This window comes from Bos grunniens, chromosome X, assembly GCF_055505025.1.
Source record: "Bos grunniens cultivar Pamir isolate PY7600 chromosome X, Bosgru_T2T1.0, whole genome shotgun sequence".
Taxonomy (NCBI): Eukaryota; Metazoa; Chordata; class Mammalia; order Artiodactyla; family Bovidae; genus Bos; species Bos grunniens.
This window is the reverse complement of record NC_141194.1, coordinates 110,258,723-110,271,342: the sequence shown is the minus strand read 5'-3', so window position 1 is coordinate 110,271,342 and position 12,620 is coordinate 110,258,723. Positions and strand designations below refer to the sequence as shown.

The 12,620-nt window shown below is 40.0% G+C and overlaps 1 protein-coding gene across 2 annotated transcripts in view; it reads left to right on the top strand.

Annotated features, from left to right (window-relative positions):
- Window positions 1–10,136, top strand: part of VMA21 (vacuolar ATPase assembly factor VMA21) — a 76,550-nt gene extending 66,414 nt beyond the window's left edge. For both annotated transcript variants that reach the window (XM_086385989.1, XM_086385991.1), the window contains one exon: window positions 9,832–10,136. In XM_086385989.1, coding sequence (XP_086242115.1) covers window positions 9,832–9,932 — 101 coding nt within the window. In that variant the 3' untranslated portion in view covers window positions 9,933–10,136. The remainder of the gene's footprint in view (window positions 1–9,831) is intronic.
- Window positions 10,137–12,620: the final 2,484 nt, after the last annotated feature.

Sequence of the window (12,620 nt, the reverse complement as noted above, 5' to 3'; positions counted from 1 at the left end):
GAACAGACTTTTGGACTCTGTGGGAGAAGGTGAGGGTGGGATGAATTGAAAGAATAGCATTGAAACATGTATATTACCGTAAGTGAAATAGGTTGTCAGTCCAGGTTCAATGCATGAGACAGGGTGCTCAGGGCCGGTGTACTGGGATGACCCTGAGGGACGGGATGGGGAGGGAAGTGGGAGAGGGTTTCAGGATGGGGAACACATGTACACCTGTGGCGGATTCATGTCAGTTCAGTTCAGTTTAGTCGCTCAGTCGTGTCCGACTCTTTGCGACCCCATGAATTGCAGCACACCAGGCCTCCCTGTCCATCACCAACTCCCAGAGTTCACTCAAACTCATGTCCATCGAATCGGTGATGCCATCCAGCCATCTCATCCTCTGTCGTCCCCTTCTCCTCCTGCCCCCAATCCCTCCCAGCGTCAGAGTCTTTTCCAATGATGGATTCATGTCAATGTATGGCAAAAACCACTACAATATTGTAAAGTAATTAGCCTCCAATTAAAATAAATTAATTAAAAAAAGAAAAAAAATTACTAAATAGGAAAATATCTATAGGTGTTTCAAGACAAACTTTTCTATTGAAACAATTTTGAATATTCTCAAGATGTATGTCAAAATGGACTAATTAATTTTTAGGATAACAATACAAATTTTCCCCCAGAAATAATATAGAGTAGAAATATCCTGGTACAATCTTAAATTGAACTGAGTGTTTTGTAAAGCACAAGTGTAATTTATTATCTAAGATCAAAAAGCTTAGAACATTTTGGAAGTGATAATGATGGTACATCAATGATAAAGTCATTTCAATGGATTTTATTTACATTGTGTCTATTCATCAGATAATGAGCTTGTAGTTGTTTGCTGAGAAGAAAGGGGCCTGTTCAATTAAGGTTAAAGAATATTAAAAGAACTTGTGATAAAAATAATAAAAATAAAAACCAGATTATCAGTTTCTACCAAAAAAAACCTGATGGGTTATTGATTGGGATTGTTCTGAACCTGTAGACCAACTTGGAAATAGTTGACATCTTAATAATATTGAGTCTTCTGACCAATTAACAAGGGCTCTATTTCTTCATTTGTTGATTTAATCATTTTGATAACATTTTATAGTTTTCAGTGCACAAGTCCTTCACACATTTTATTAAAATTTTCTCTTAGCTTATCTTATTTTTAGTTGCTATTGTAAATATTTTTGTTTCAGTATTTGATTGGTCATTGATACCATATTGGAAAAGGCAATAGCACCCCACTCCAGTACTCTTGCCTGGAAAATCCCATGGACTGAGGAGCCTGGTAGGTTGTGGTCCATGGGGTCGCTAAGAGTTGGACATGACTAAACGACTTCACTTTCACTTTCCACTTTCATGCATTGGAGAAGGAAATGGCAACCAACTCCAGTGTTCTTGCCTGGAGAATCCCAGGGACGGGGGAGCCTGGTGGGCTGCTGTCTGTGGGGTTGCACAGAGTTGGACACGACTGAAGTGACTTAGACTAGACTAGACTGATATCATATGGAAATAAAATTGATTTTTGCATATTGATCTTGTAATCTACAATGTTGCTAAGCTAATTTATTAGTTTTAGTAGCATGTTATCTGTGAATAAAGGTAATTTTATTTTTTCCATTCCAACATGGATGCCTTTCATTATTTTTTCTTGCCTAATTTCCATGTTCAATATAAATGCTGAGAATGGGTATTCTTATCTTGCTCCTGATCTTAGGGAAAAAGCATTCAATCTTTCCCACTGAAGTATGATGTTAGCTGTGTTGTTTTTATATGCTACTTTTATCAGGTTTAAGAACGTTCTTTGTATTCTTTGTTTGTTGAGTGCTTTTATAATGAAAGAGTATTGAAAATGAAAGTGAAAGTCTCTCAGTTGTGTCCAATTCTTTGCGACCCCATGGACTATGCAGTCCATAGAATTCTGTAGGCCAGAATACTGGAGCGGATAGACTTTCCCTTCTCCAGGACATCTTCCCAACCTTGGAATAGAACCCAGGTCTCCCACATTGCAGGCAGATTCTTTACCAGCTGAGCCACAAGGGGTATTGCTGCTGCTGCTGCTGCTAAGTCGCTTCAGTCCTGTCTGACTCTGTGTGACCCCATAAACAGCAGCCCACCAGGCTCCTCTGTCCCTGGGATTCTCCAGGCAAGAATACGGGAGTGGGTTGCCATTAGGGGTATTAGATTTTGTCAAATGCTCTTTTTGAGTCTGTTGAAATGATCATGTATTTTAAAGATTTTAATCAATTAGAGACTTCCCTAGTGGTCCAATGGTTAAGAATCTGTGCTTCCACTGCAGAGGGCATGGTCACACCCCTGGTCAGAGAACTAGGATCTGCCATGCCACCTGGTGCAGCCAAAAAAAAAAAAGTTAGCCAATTAATATGGTATATTACATTGATTGATTTTTGGATGTAAAACCAATATTGAATTCCTGGGATAAATTGCACAGAGTTCCAAAGAATAGCAAGAAGAGATAAGAAAGCCTTCCTCAGTGATCAATGCAAAGAAACAGAGGAAAACAATAGAATGGGAAAGACTAGAGACCTCTTCAAGAAAATTAGAGATACCAAGGGAAGATTTCATGCAAAGATGGGCTTGATAAAGGACAGAAATGGTATGGACCTAACAGAAGCAGAAGATATTAAGAAGAGGTGGCAAGAATACACAGAAGAACTGTACAAAAAAGAGCTTCATGACCAAGATAATAACGATGGTGAGATCACTCACCTAGAGCCAGACATCCTGGAATGTAAAGTCAAGTGGGCCTTAGAAAGCATCACTACGAACAAAGCTAGTGGAGGTGATGGAATTCCAGTTGCGCTATTTCAAATCCTGAAAGATGATGCTGTGAAAGTGCTGCACTCAATATGTCAGCAAATTTGGAAAACTCAGCAGTGCCCACAGGACTGGAAAAGGTCAGTTTTCATTCCAATCCCAAAGAAAGGCAATGCCAAAGAATGCTCAAAGTACCACACAGTTGCACTCATCTCACATGCTAGTAAAGTAATGCTCAAAATTCTCCAAGCCAGGCTTCAGAAATACGTGAACCGTGAACTTCCAGATGTTCAAGCTGGTTTTAGAAAAGGCAGAGGAACCAGAGATCAAATTGCCAACATGCGCTGGATCATCAAAAAAGCAAGAGAGTTCCAGAAAAACATTGATTTCTGCTTTATTGACTATGCCAAAGCCTTTGACTGTGTGGATCACAATAAACTGTGGAAAATTCTTCAAGAGATGGGAATACCAGACCACCTGACCTGCCTCTTGAGAAATCTGTATGCAGGTCAGGAAGCAACAGTTCGAACTGGACATGGAACAACAGACTGGTTCTAAATAGTGAAAGAAGTACGTCAAGGCTGTATATTGTCACCCTGCTTATTTAACTTCTATGCAGAGTACATCATGAGAAATGCTGGGCTGGAAGAAGCACAAGCTGGAATCAAGATTGCTGGGATAAATATCAATAACCTCAGATATGCAGATGACACCACCCTTTTGGCAGAAAGCTAAGAAGAACTAAAGCGCCTCTTGATGAAAGTGAAAGTGGAGAGTGAAAAAGTTGGCTTAAAGCTCAAGTTTCAGAAAACTAAGATCATGGCATCAGGTCCCTTCACTTCATGGGAAATAGATGGGGAAACAGTGGAAACAGTGGCTGACTTTACTTTTGGGGGCTCCAAAATCACTGCCGATGGTGATTGCAGCCATGAAATTAAGACTCTTGCTCCCTGGAAGAAAAGTTATGACCAACCTAGACAGCATATTAAAAAGCAGAAACATTAATTTACCAATAAAGGTCCATCTAGTCAAATTATGGTTTTTCCAGTAGTCATGTATGGATGTGAGATTTGGACTATAAAGAAAGCTGAGCACTGAAAAATTGATGCTCTTGAACTGTGGTGTTGGAGAAGACTCTTGAGAGTCCCTTGGACTGCAAGGAGATCCAACCAGTCCATCCTAAAGGAGACCAGTCCTGAATGAGGACGACAGAGGATGAGATGGTTGGATGGCATGACTGAGTCAATGGACATGAGTTTCAGTTAACTCTGGGAGTTGGTGATTGACAGGGAGGCCTGGCATGCTGCAGTCCATGGGGTCACAAAGAGTCGGACACAACTCAGCGACTGAACTGAACTGAGTGGTAAATAACCCGCCTGCCAATGCAGGAGATGTAAGAGACTCAGGTTCAATCCCTGGGTCAGGAAGATTCCCTGGAGGAGGGCATGGCAAACCACTCCAGTATTCTTTCCTGGAGAATCCCATGGACAGAGGAGCTTGGTGGGCTATAGTCCACAAGTTTTCACAGAGTCGGGCATGATTGAAGCAAATTAACACACACACACATGAAGAGTTGGTGCTAATTCTTTAAATATTTGGTTTAATTCACTAGCAAGTCCATCTGGACCTGAAACTTTCTCCCACGGATATTTTTTAACTACAACTTCACATTTTATCAATATATAGAGAGCTATTTGGGTTATGCACTTCTGTTCCCAGTCCTTTTCCTTTTTCCTCCTCTTTTACTTAGAAAGAAAGTGAAGGATACATCAAAGAAAGAGTCAAAAGGAAGAGATGTGTAGGGCAAGGTATGGGGGAAGGAACCTGGAGCCTCCATGCCCTTTTCAGGTATGTGAACCTCCCAGAACCTTGAAGTGTTAGTCAACCTGGGAGTTCCCCAAACTGTTTTGTTTAGGGGTTTTTATAGAGGTTCCAGGGTTTCCCTGGTGCCTCAAATGTTAAAGCGTCTGCCTGCAATGAGGGAGACCTGGGTTCGATCCCTGGGTCGGGAAGATCCCCTGGAGAAAGAAATGGCAACCCACTCCAGTACTCTTGCCTGGAAAATTCCATGTATGGAGGAGCCTGGTGGGCTACAGTCCATGGGGTTGAAAAGAGTCGAACACGACTGAGTGACTTCACTTTCACTTTCATAATTTCCATTACATAGGCATGACTGATTAAATCATTCGTCACTGGTGATTTACTCAGTCTTCAGCCCTCTCAACCTTCTCCAAATGTGGAGGGGGGCGGCTGAAAGTTCTAATCTTCTAACCACATTGTTAGTTCCTCTGGCAACCAGCCTCCTTGCTTAACGTTATATAAGAGTCTACCAAGTGTTAACATAGGCTCAGGTGTATGGAGAAGGAAATGGCAACCCAGTCCAGTGTTCTTGCCTGGAGAATCCTAGGGATGGGGAGCCTGGTGGGCTGCCGTCTATGGGGTCACACAGAGTTGGACACAACTGATGTGACTTAGCAGCAGCAGCAGCAGCAGGTGTAACTGAAAAGTATTTCTCTTTGGGTGAGCTTTGGTAGTTTGTGGCTTTCATAGAATCTATTTCATTAAAGTTGTCACATTTATTGGCATACATTATTTATACTATTTTCTTTTATTTTTTGTCCCTAGAATCTGCTATTATGTTACCTTTCCCCTACCTGATATCAGCTATTTGTCTCTTTTCTGCTTTTGTTTTTATTTGTCTGGCTAGGTTTATCAATTTTATTGCTGTTCTCAAAGAATTCCCTTTGGGGCTCATTGATTTTTTTTATTGTTTTTCTATTTATTGATATTATTTGGTCTTTATTATTTTCTTTCAACTACTTTTTGGAGTTTAACATGCTTTTCTTTTTATAGATTCTTAAGACAGAAGCTAAGGTCATTGATTGGAGGTATTTCTTCTTTTGAAATACAGACGTTTAGCAATATAAAATTTCCCTGTACATACTGCTTCGGTGGCATCACATAATTTCTATTGTGTTTTCATTTTTATTCTGTTTAAAATATATTGTAATTTCTCTTTAATTTCTTCTTTGACCCATTAGTTATTTAGGAGTGCATCATTTAGTTTTCCCAAGTATTTGGGGATTTTTCCAGACATGTTTCTTTTATTGACTTCAAATTTAATTCCATTGTGGTCAGAGAATAAAGTTTGCATAACTTGAACCCTTCTAAATTTATTCAGACTTGCTTTATGACCAGAATATTATATCTATCTTGATAAATGTCAGTTGTGAACTTGAAAAGGATGTAAATTCCCATGTTACTGAGATTATTCTGTAAATGTCAACTAGATTAATTAAATTGATATTATAGTTCATATTTTCTATATATTTACTGATTTTCCTACTTGTTTTTTTCACTTATCAAAATAAGGATATTGAAATCTCTATGATTGTGAATTTGTCTGCTTCTCCTTGCAGTTCTTTCAGTTTTTGTTTAATATAGTTTGAAGCTCTGCTATTAGGAGCAAAATGTAAGGAATTTTTCTTCTTTGGATTAATTGACAATTTTATTATTATGCAATTACTTCTTTAGCTTTGATGATATTCTTTCCTTTGAAAGGTCCTTTTTCTGATGTGAATACATCCACTCTGGCCTATGGCTAATTCCATCATTCTTTTAGTAAGGGGCAAAACTCAAATGAGGGACCCTCTACCTAGGGAAGTAAATGGAACGAAATTGATCACAAAGTGTCTCCACCAAGAAGCTGGAAGCTTGTTACAGCTGTTCATAAAAAAAGAATTCCACCAGTGTCCCTCCAGGTAAGGTGTATTTCTTCAGAAGGCTTCCTTAGAAGGAAAAGAGTTAGGACACTATCAATTCCAATGGTAAAATAAAGTGATAAAAGTGTCCTGCAGGTGAGGATACCTGTTGAGAAGAACTTTTTAATGTAAGTAACACATTCATCTGGTTAATCCAAGCCCCTCCCTGCATGCATTCTTCACTTTTATATTATTTTTTTTTAATTTTATTTTTAAACTTTAAAATATCGTATTGGTTTTGCCAAATATCGAAATGAATCCGCCACAGGTATACATGTGTTCCCCATCCTGAACCCTCCTCCCTCCTCCCTCCCCATACCATCCCTCTGGGTCGTCCCAGTGCATCAGCCCCAAGCATCCAGTATTGTGCATCGAACCTGGACTGGCGACTCATTTCATATATGATATTATACGTATTTCAATGCCATTCTCCCAAATCATCCCACCCTCTCCCTCTCCCACAGAGTCCAAAAAACTGGTCTATACATCAGTGTCTTTTTTGCTGTCTCGTATACAGGGTTATTGTTACCATCTTTCTAAATTCCATATATATGCGTTAGTATACTGTATTGGTGTTTTTCTTTCTGGCTTACTTCACTCTGTACAATAGGCTCCAGTTTCATCCACCTCATTAGAACTGATTCAAAGGTATTCTTTTTAATGGCTGAGTAATACTCCATTGTGTATATGTACCACTGCTTTCTTATCCATTCATCTGCTGATGGACATCTAGGTTGCTTCCATATCTTGGCTATTATAAACACTGCTGCGATGAACATTGGGGTACACCAGTCTCTTTCAATTCTGGTTTCCTCAGTGTGTATGCCCAGCAGTGGGATTGCTGGATCATAAGGCAGTTCTATTTTGAGTATTTTAAGGAATCTCCACACTGTTCTCCATAGTGGCTGTACTAGTTTGCATTCCCACCAACAGTGTAAGAGGGTTCCCTTTTCTCCACACCCTCTCCAGCATTTATTGCTTGTAGACTTTTGGATAGCAGCCATTCTGACTGGCGTGAAATGGTACCTCATAGTGGTTTTGATTTGCATTTCTCTGATAATGAGTGATGTTGAGCATCTTTTCACATGTTTGTTAGCCATCTGTATGTCTTCTTTGGAGAAATGTCTGTTTAGTTCTTTGGCCCATTTTTTGATTGGGTCATTTATTTTTCTGGAGTTGAGCTGTAGGAGTTGCTTGTATATTTTTGAGATTAGTGGTTTGTCAGTTGCTTCATTTGCTATTATTTTCTCCCATTCTGAAGGTTGTCTTTTCACCTTGCTTATAGTTTCCTTTGTTGTGCAGAAGCTTTTAAGTTTAATTAGGTCCCATTTGTTTATTTTTGCTTTTATTTCCAATATTCTGGGAGGTGGGTCATAGAGGATCCTGCTGTGATGTATGTCAGAGAGTGTTTTGCCTATGTTCTCCTCTAGGAGTTTTATAGTTTCTGGTCTTACATTTAGATCTTTAATCCATTTTGAGTTTATTTTTGTGTATGGTGTTAGAAAGTGCTCTAGTTTCATTCTTTTACAAGTGGTTGACCAGTTTTCCCAGCACCACTTGTTAAAGAGATTGTCTTTAATCCATTGTATATTCTTGCCTCCTTTGTCAAAGATAAGGTGTCCATATGTGTGTGGATTTATCTCTGGGCTTTCTATTTTGTTCCATTGATCTATATTTCTGTCTTTGTGCCAGTACCATACTATCTTGATGACTGTGGCTTTGTAGTAGAGCCTGAAGTCAGGTAAGTTGATTCCTCCAGTTCCATTCTTCTTTCTCAAGATAGCTTTGGCTATTCGAGGTTTTTTGTATTTCCATACAAATTGTGAAATTATTTGTTCTAGCTCTGTGAAAAATACCGTTGGTAGCTTGATAGGGATTGCATTGAATGTATAAATTGCTTTGGGTAGTATACTCATTTTCACTATATTGATTCTTCCAATCCATGAACATGGTATATCTCTCCCTCTATTATTGTCCTCTTTGATTTCTTTCACCAGTCTTTTATAGTTTTCTATATATAGGTCTTTAGTTTCTTTAGGTAGATATATTCCTAAGTATTTTATTCTTTCCGTTGCAATGGTGAATGGAATTGTTTCCTCAATTTCTCTTTCTGTTTTCTCATTATTAGTGTATAGGAATGCAAGGGACACTTTTAGGTTGTATGTTTTTTTTTGCATGCAAACACCGAGCACAGCTTGCAGCTTGTATGATCAGCCTCATCCTCCCTAAACTGTTAGAACCTAAGCCTGGGTAGTACACCTATTGAGATGAGCAAGACCTCCCACATTTGAAACAAAATTGGGACCCCCCCAACATAGCAATTTTATTCACTGAAGTCTTGACAGCCTGAAGGCAGTGATTTAAGACTGGAAAACAGAAAACTGAGGAGAGTTGTATAGACACTGGAGAAAAAAGGTAGGATGAAAAATTTCCTTGGTAGTAGCCAAGAAGTGAGTGGGTCTTCAAAGTGTGTAGAGATATTTGTAGGAGGGAAATGAGATAATTCCCATCCACACGGACTTAAATATGGTCATATTACCCTGGATGGATTGAAGGTGAGACATACCAAAAACCCTTGGTAAGGTTGAAGCATAAGAGAAACCAGAGCACACCACTGAATATGGTGGTTCTGGGAAATGTTTGGAGGAGACACCCTCTCCCTGCCGTGTAATCCACCAGACTTGACATGGGGAGATGAGAAGGGTGATAGGTCAGTTTCAAGGGTCATTTAAGAGTGTTAAAAATGACCCCTTTCTCCTACCAGAGCGATTTGGCCTTGCCACCATCTCCCCCTCCTCCATGAATGTGTCAGGATGGTGCTTGGTGATGTCTAAGCCCTCCAGGGCTACCATTGGCTGGAAGAGAGCCTTGCTGACCAAACAAAGCCTAAGGGTGTGGCCCTTTCTTGTTCTGGGAGGGGCATATATGGACAGATCAGGAAGACTGGTGGAGCATTGGGAGCACCAATATGGAGAGGGAGAGCTGGAAATCACAAACACCTACCACTTCTGTAGAACAGCAGACCTCAAACACCAAAGCAGGGAAGAAGAGGATGCCCTCTGCATACAGGCCTGGAGGTAGTGTGAAGGTGAGATGACCCCACTCAAAATCCTCATCCTCTTCCCCATTAACACTCCCACAAGAGTCTTACCCTGGCCTTACCTGGCACTCCCCTCTTGAGCCTGCAGTCCTTTTCTCAAAGCCTCTGTTCTCATCTATCCCCCACCCTCTCCCCCCAAACCATGGCCCCTCTGTGCTGATTGTATTGTCTTTCCAGAAAGCCAAGAGAATCATGCAAGTGAAAAGATGCCGTCAAGGGAATGTGAGCAGAAGACGCTTTATGCCAGCACTAACCAACTGTCATCCCAGGATGAATGAGACATGGACTGAAAACCAAATTGAACCAAAGCAAAATCAAGAGACTGTGAAGAAACCCACCATTTCTGGTGATGACCAGGGCAGGCAGAATTTGGGAATGGTGGCGGAGACCACAGAAATCCCTGCAGAATCTTTAAAGTCTAGCTCATGAGAAATGGCTAGTTACACTCATGGTTATGAGAAAAATAAAAACCTGTTGTTGAAGATTTGTGTCTGTCTTTGTAAGCTCTCTGATGGTCAGGAGGGAAGAAGGGGAGAGGCAGGGGTGTGAGACAGACAAAGGTGGGGTTCTTTGAGGTTGGGGATTGGAACAGAAGGCCTACAGTTAGCCAGAAATTGAGGTGAGGTCTGAGCACTAAAGACAAATTTCTTCACACTATCTTCCAGGCAAGGGGCTATGTCCTGGAGTTTCTGCATGGGCTTGCGGGGGGTTGGACAATAGTCATATCACATCATGGTATAGATTGCAGTAACCTATATTAGGTGAAATGTGTCACTGGCCCCTACCCCAAAGGCAGAAAAATACATCAATCACCTCTAGGCCACGACACAGTGGTGTTTGGTGCATCCTACCCTGTGTGGCTTCCCTGGTGGCTCAGACAGTAAAGAATCCGCCTGCAATGTGGGAGACTTGGGTTCAATCCCTGGGTTGGGAAGATCCCCTGGAGAAGGGAATGGCTACCCACTCCAGTATTCTTGCCTGGGAAATAACATGGACAGAGGAGCCTGGTGGGCTACAGTCCATGGGATTACAAAGAGTCGGACACAACTGAGCAACTAAGCATAACACCCTGTGCTATAAGCAGCTAAAGGCCTCCAAGTGGACAGAAAGACTCACCCCACTAAAAGTCATGGACAACACCTCCGAGAAAAGAATAGTGTTTGGAGGCTACGACCCCACACTGATTAGGCCACTTGTTAAGAATATTTGGGATGGAACAGTTGGCTACCGAGGGTGGGACAGGGAATGGGAATTGCCTCCTTGGTGCAGGCACTAAAGGGGAGCCTAGTGTGCAAACACACTGGTAATTAAACTTTTTATTTTTAGATAATTGTAGATTCACATGTAGTTGTAGGAAATAATATAGCTAGATCTCATGAACCCTTTAGCCAGTTTTCCACAATGGTAACATCTTCCTTCTTGTACAGTGTCATAACCATGATTTTGTCATTGATACAGTTAAGATACAGAACATTTCCACCATCAAGTTAAGCCTCATATTGCCATTTTAGAGACATTCACTTCCTTCCTGTTACGAATTGAATGTTTGTGTCCCCCTAAAATTCACATATTGAAACCTTAAATCCCCAGTGTGATGGTATTTGGAGGAGGGGCCTTTGGCAGGTAATTGAGTTTGGATCAGGTCATGGGGTAAAGACATCATAATGGAATTGTGCCTTTATAAGAAGATGAGGGTAACAAGCTTATACATGTGTACACCCATGGCGGATGCATGTTGATGTATGGCAAAACCAATACAATATTGTAAAGTAAAAAATAATAATAATAATAATAAAATTTTAAAAAAAAGATGAGAAAAAAGAAGAATACAGTAAGAAGGCATTTGTCTTCTAACCAAGAAGAGGGCCCTCACCATGAACCAAATCTGTTGACACCATGAGTTTGAAGTTTCCAGCTTTAAGAACTATGAGAAATAAATTTCTGTTAAACCATGCATAAATCAGGGCTTCCTTGGAGGTCCAATGGCTAAGACTCCATGCTCCCAATGCAGAGGACTTTGATTCAATCCCTGGTCAGGGAACTAGAACCCACATGCAGCAATTAAGTGTTCACATGCCACAATTGAAGAACCCTCATGCTACAACAAAGTTTGGAGGTCCTGCATGCTGCAACTAAGACCCAGCACAGCTGAATAAATAAATAAATATTAACAACAACTAAAAGAGATAAAGGCAGAAATCAAAAATTAAAAATAGAAAATCAATGAAAACAAAAACTTTGTTGTTTATAAAAATCAATAAAATTGCTAAAACTCTAGCCAGATGGACTGAGCAAAAGAGAGAAAACATAAATTACCAAAATTTGTAATAAAAGAGAGGATATCATTATGGGTACTATGGACATTAACAGGATAATTAGGTAATAATATGGATAACTCTATGCCCATAAATTTGACAGCTTAGATAAAATGGACAAATTCCCTGAAAGACACAAACTAACAAGAAGTGACAAGAAACAGGTAATCTGAAAAATCATGTTCCTTTTTTTTAAAGATGACAAAATGACCTTTAGTTTCTTTTTGGGACTCTATGATTTCTGATTCTGGGTATATTGGACACAATATCAGGAAAATAGCTGCAACCTTTGTTTGTATTCACAATGCCTCCTTTCAAATCAGCCCTTGTCAGTGGCCCTGAGATGTATTGTCCCAATGAGGCTTCACAATCCCATCTACACGTTCCTGTGCAGAGGATCTTTTTATATGTTCCATGTAAGTTGTTACAGAATATTGAGTTGAGTTCCCTGCACTATATAGTATGTCCTTATTGTTTACCTATTTTATATACAGTAGTGTGTACATTAATCCCAAACTCCTATTTTATCTCCCCCCTACCCTGCTATCCCCTTTGGTAACATAAGTTTGTTTTCTATGTCTGTGAGTCTATTTTCATTTTGTAAATAAGTTCACAGACTCACAGACATAGGAAACAAACTTAAGGTTGTTT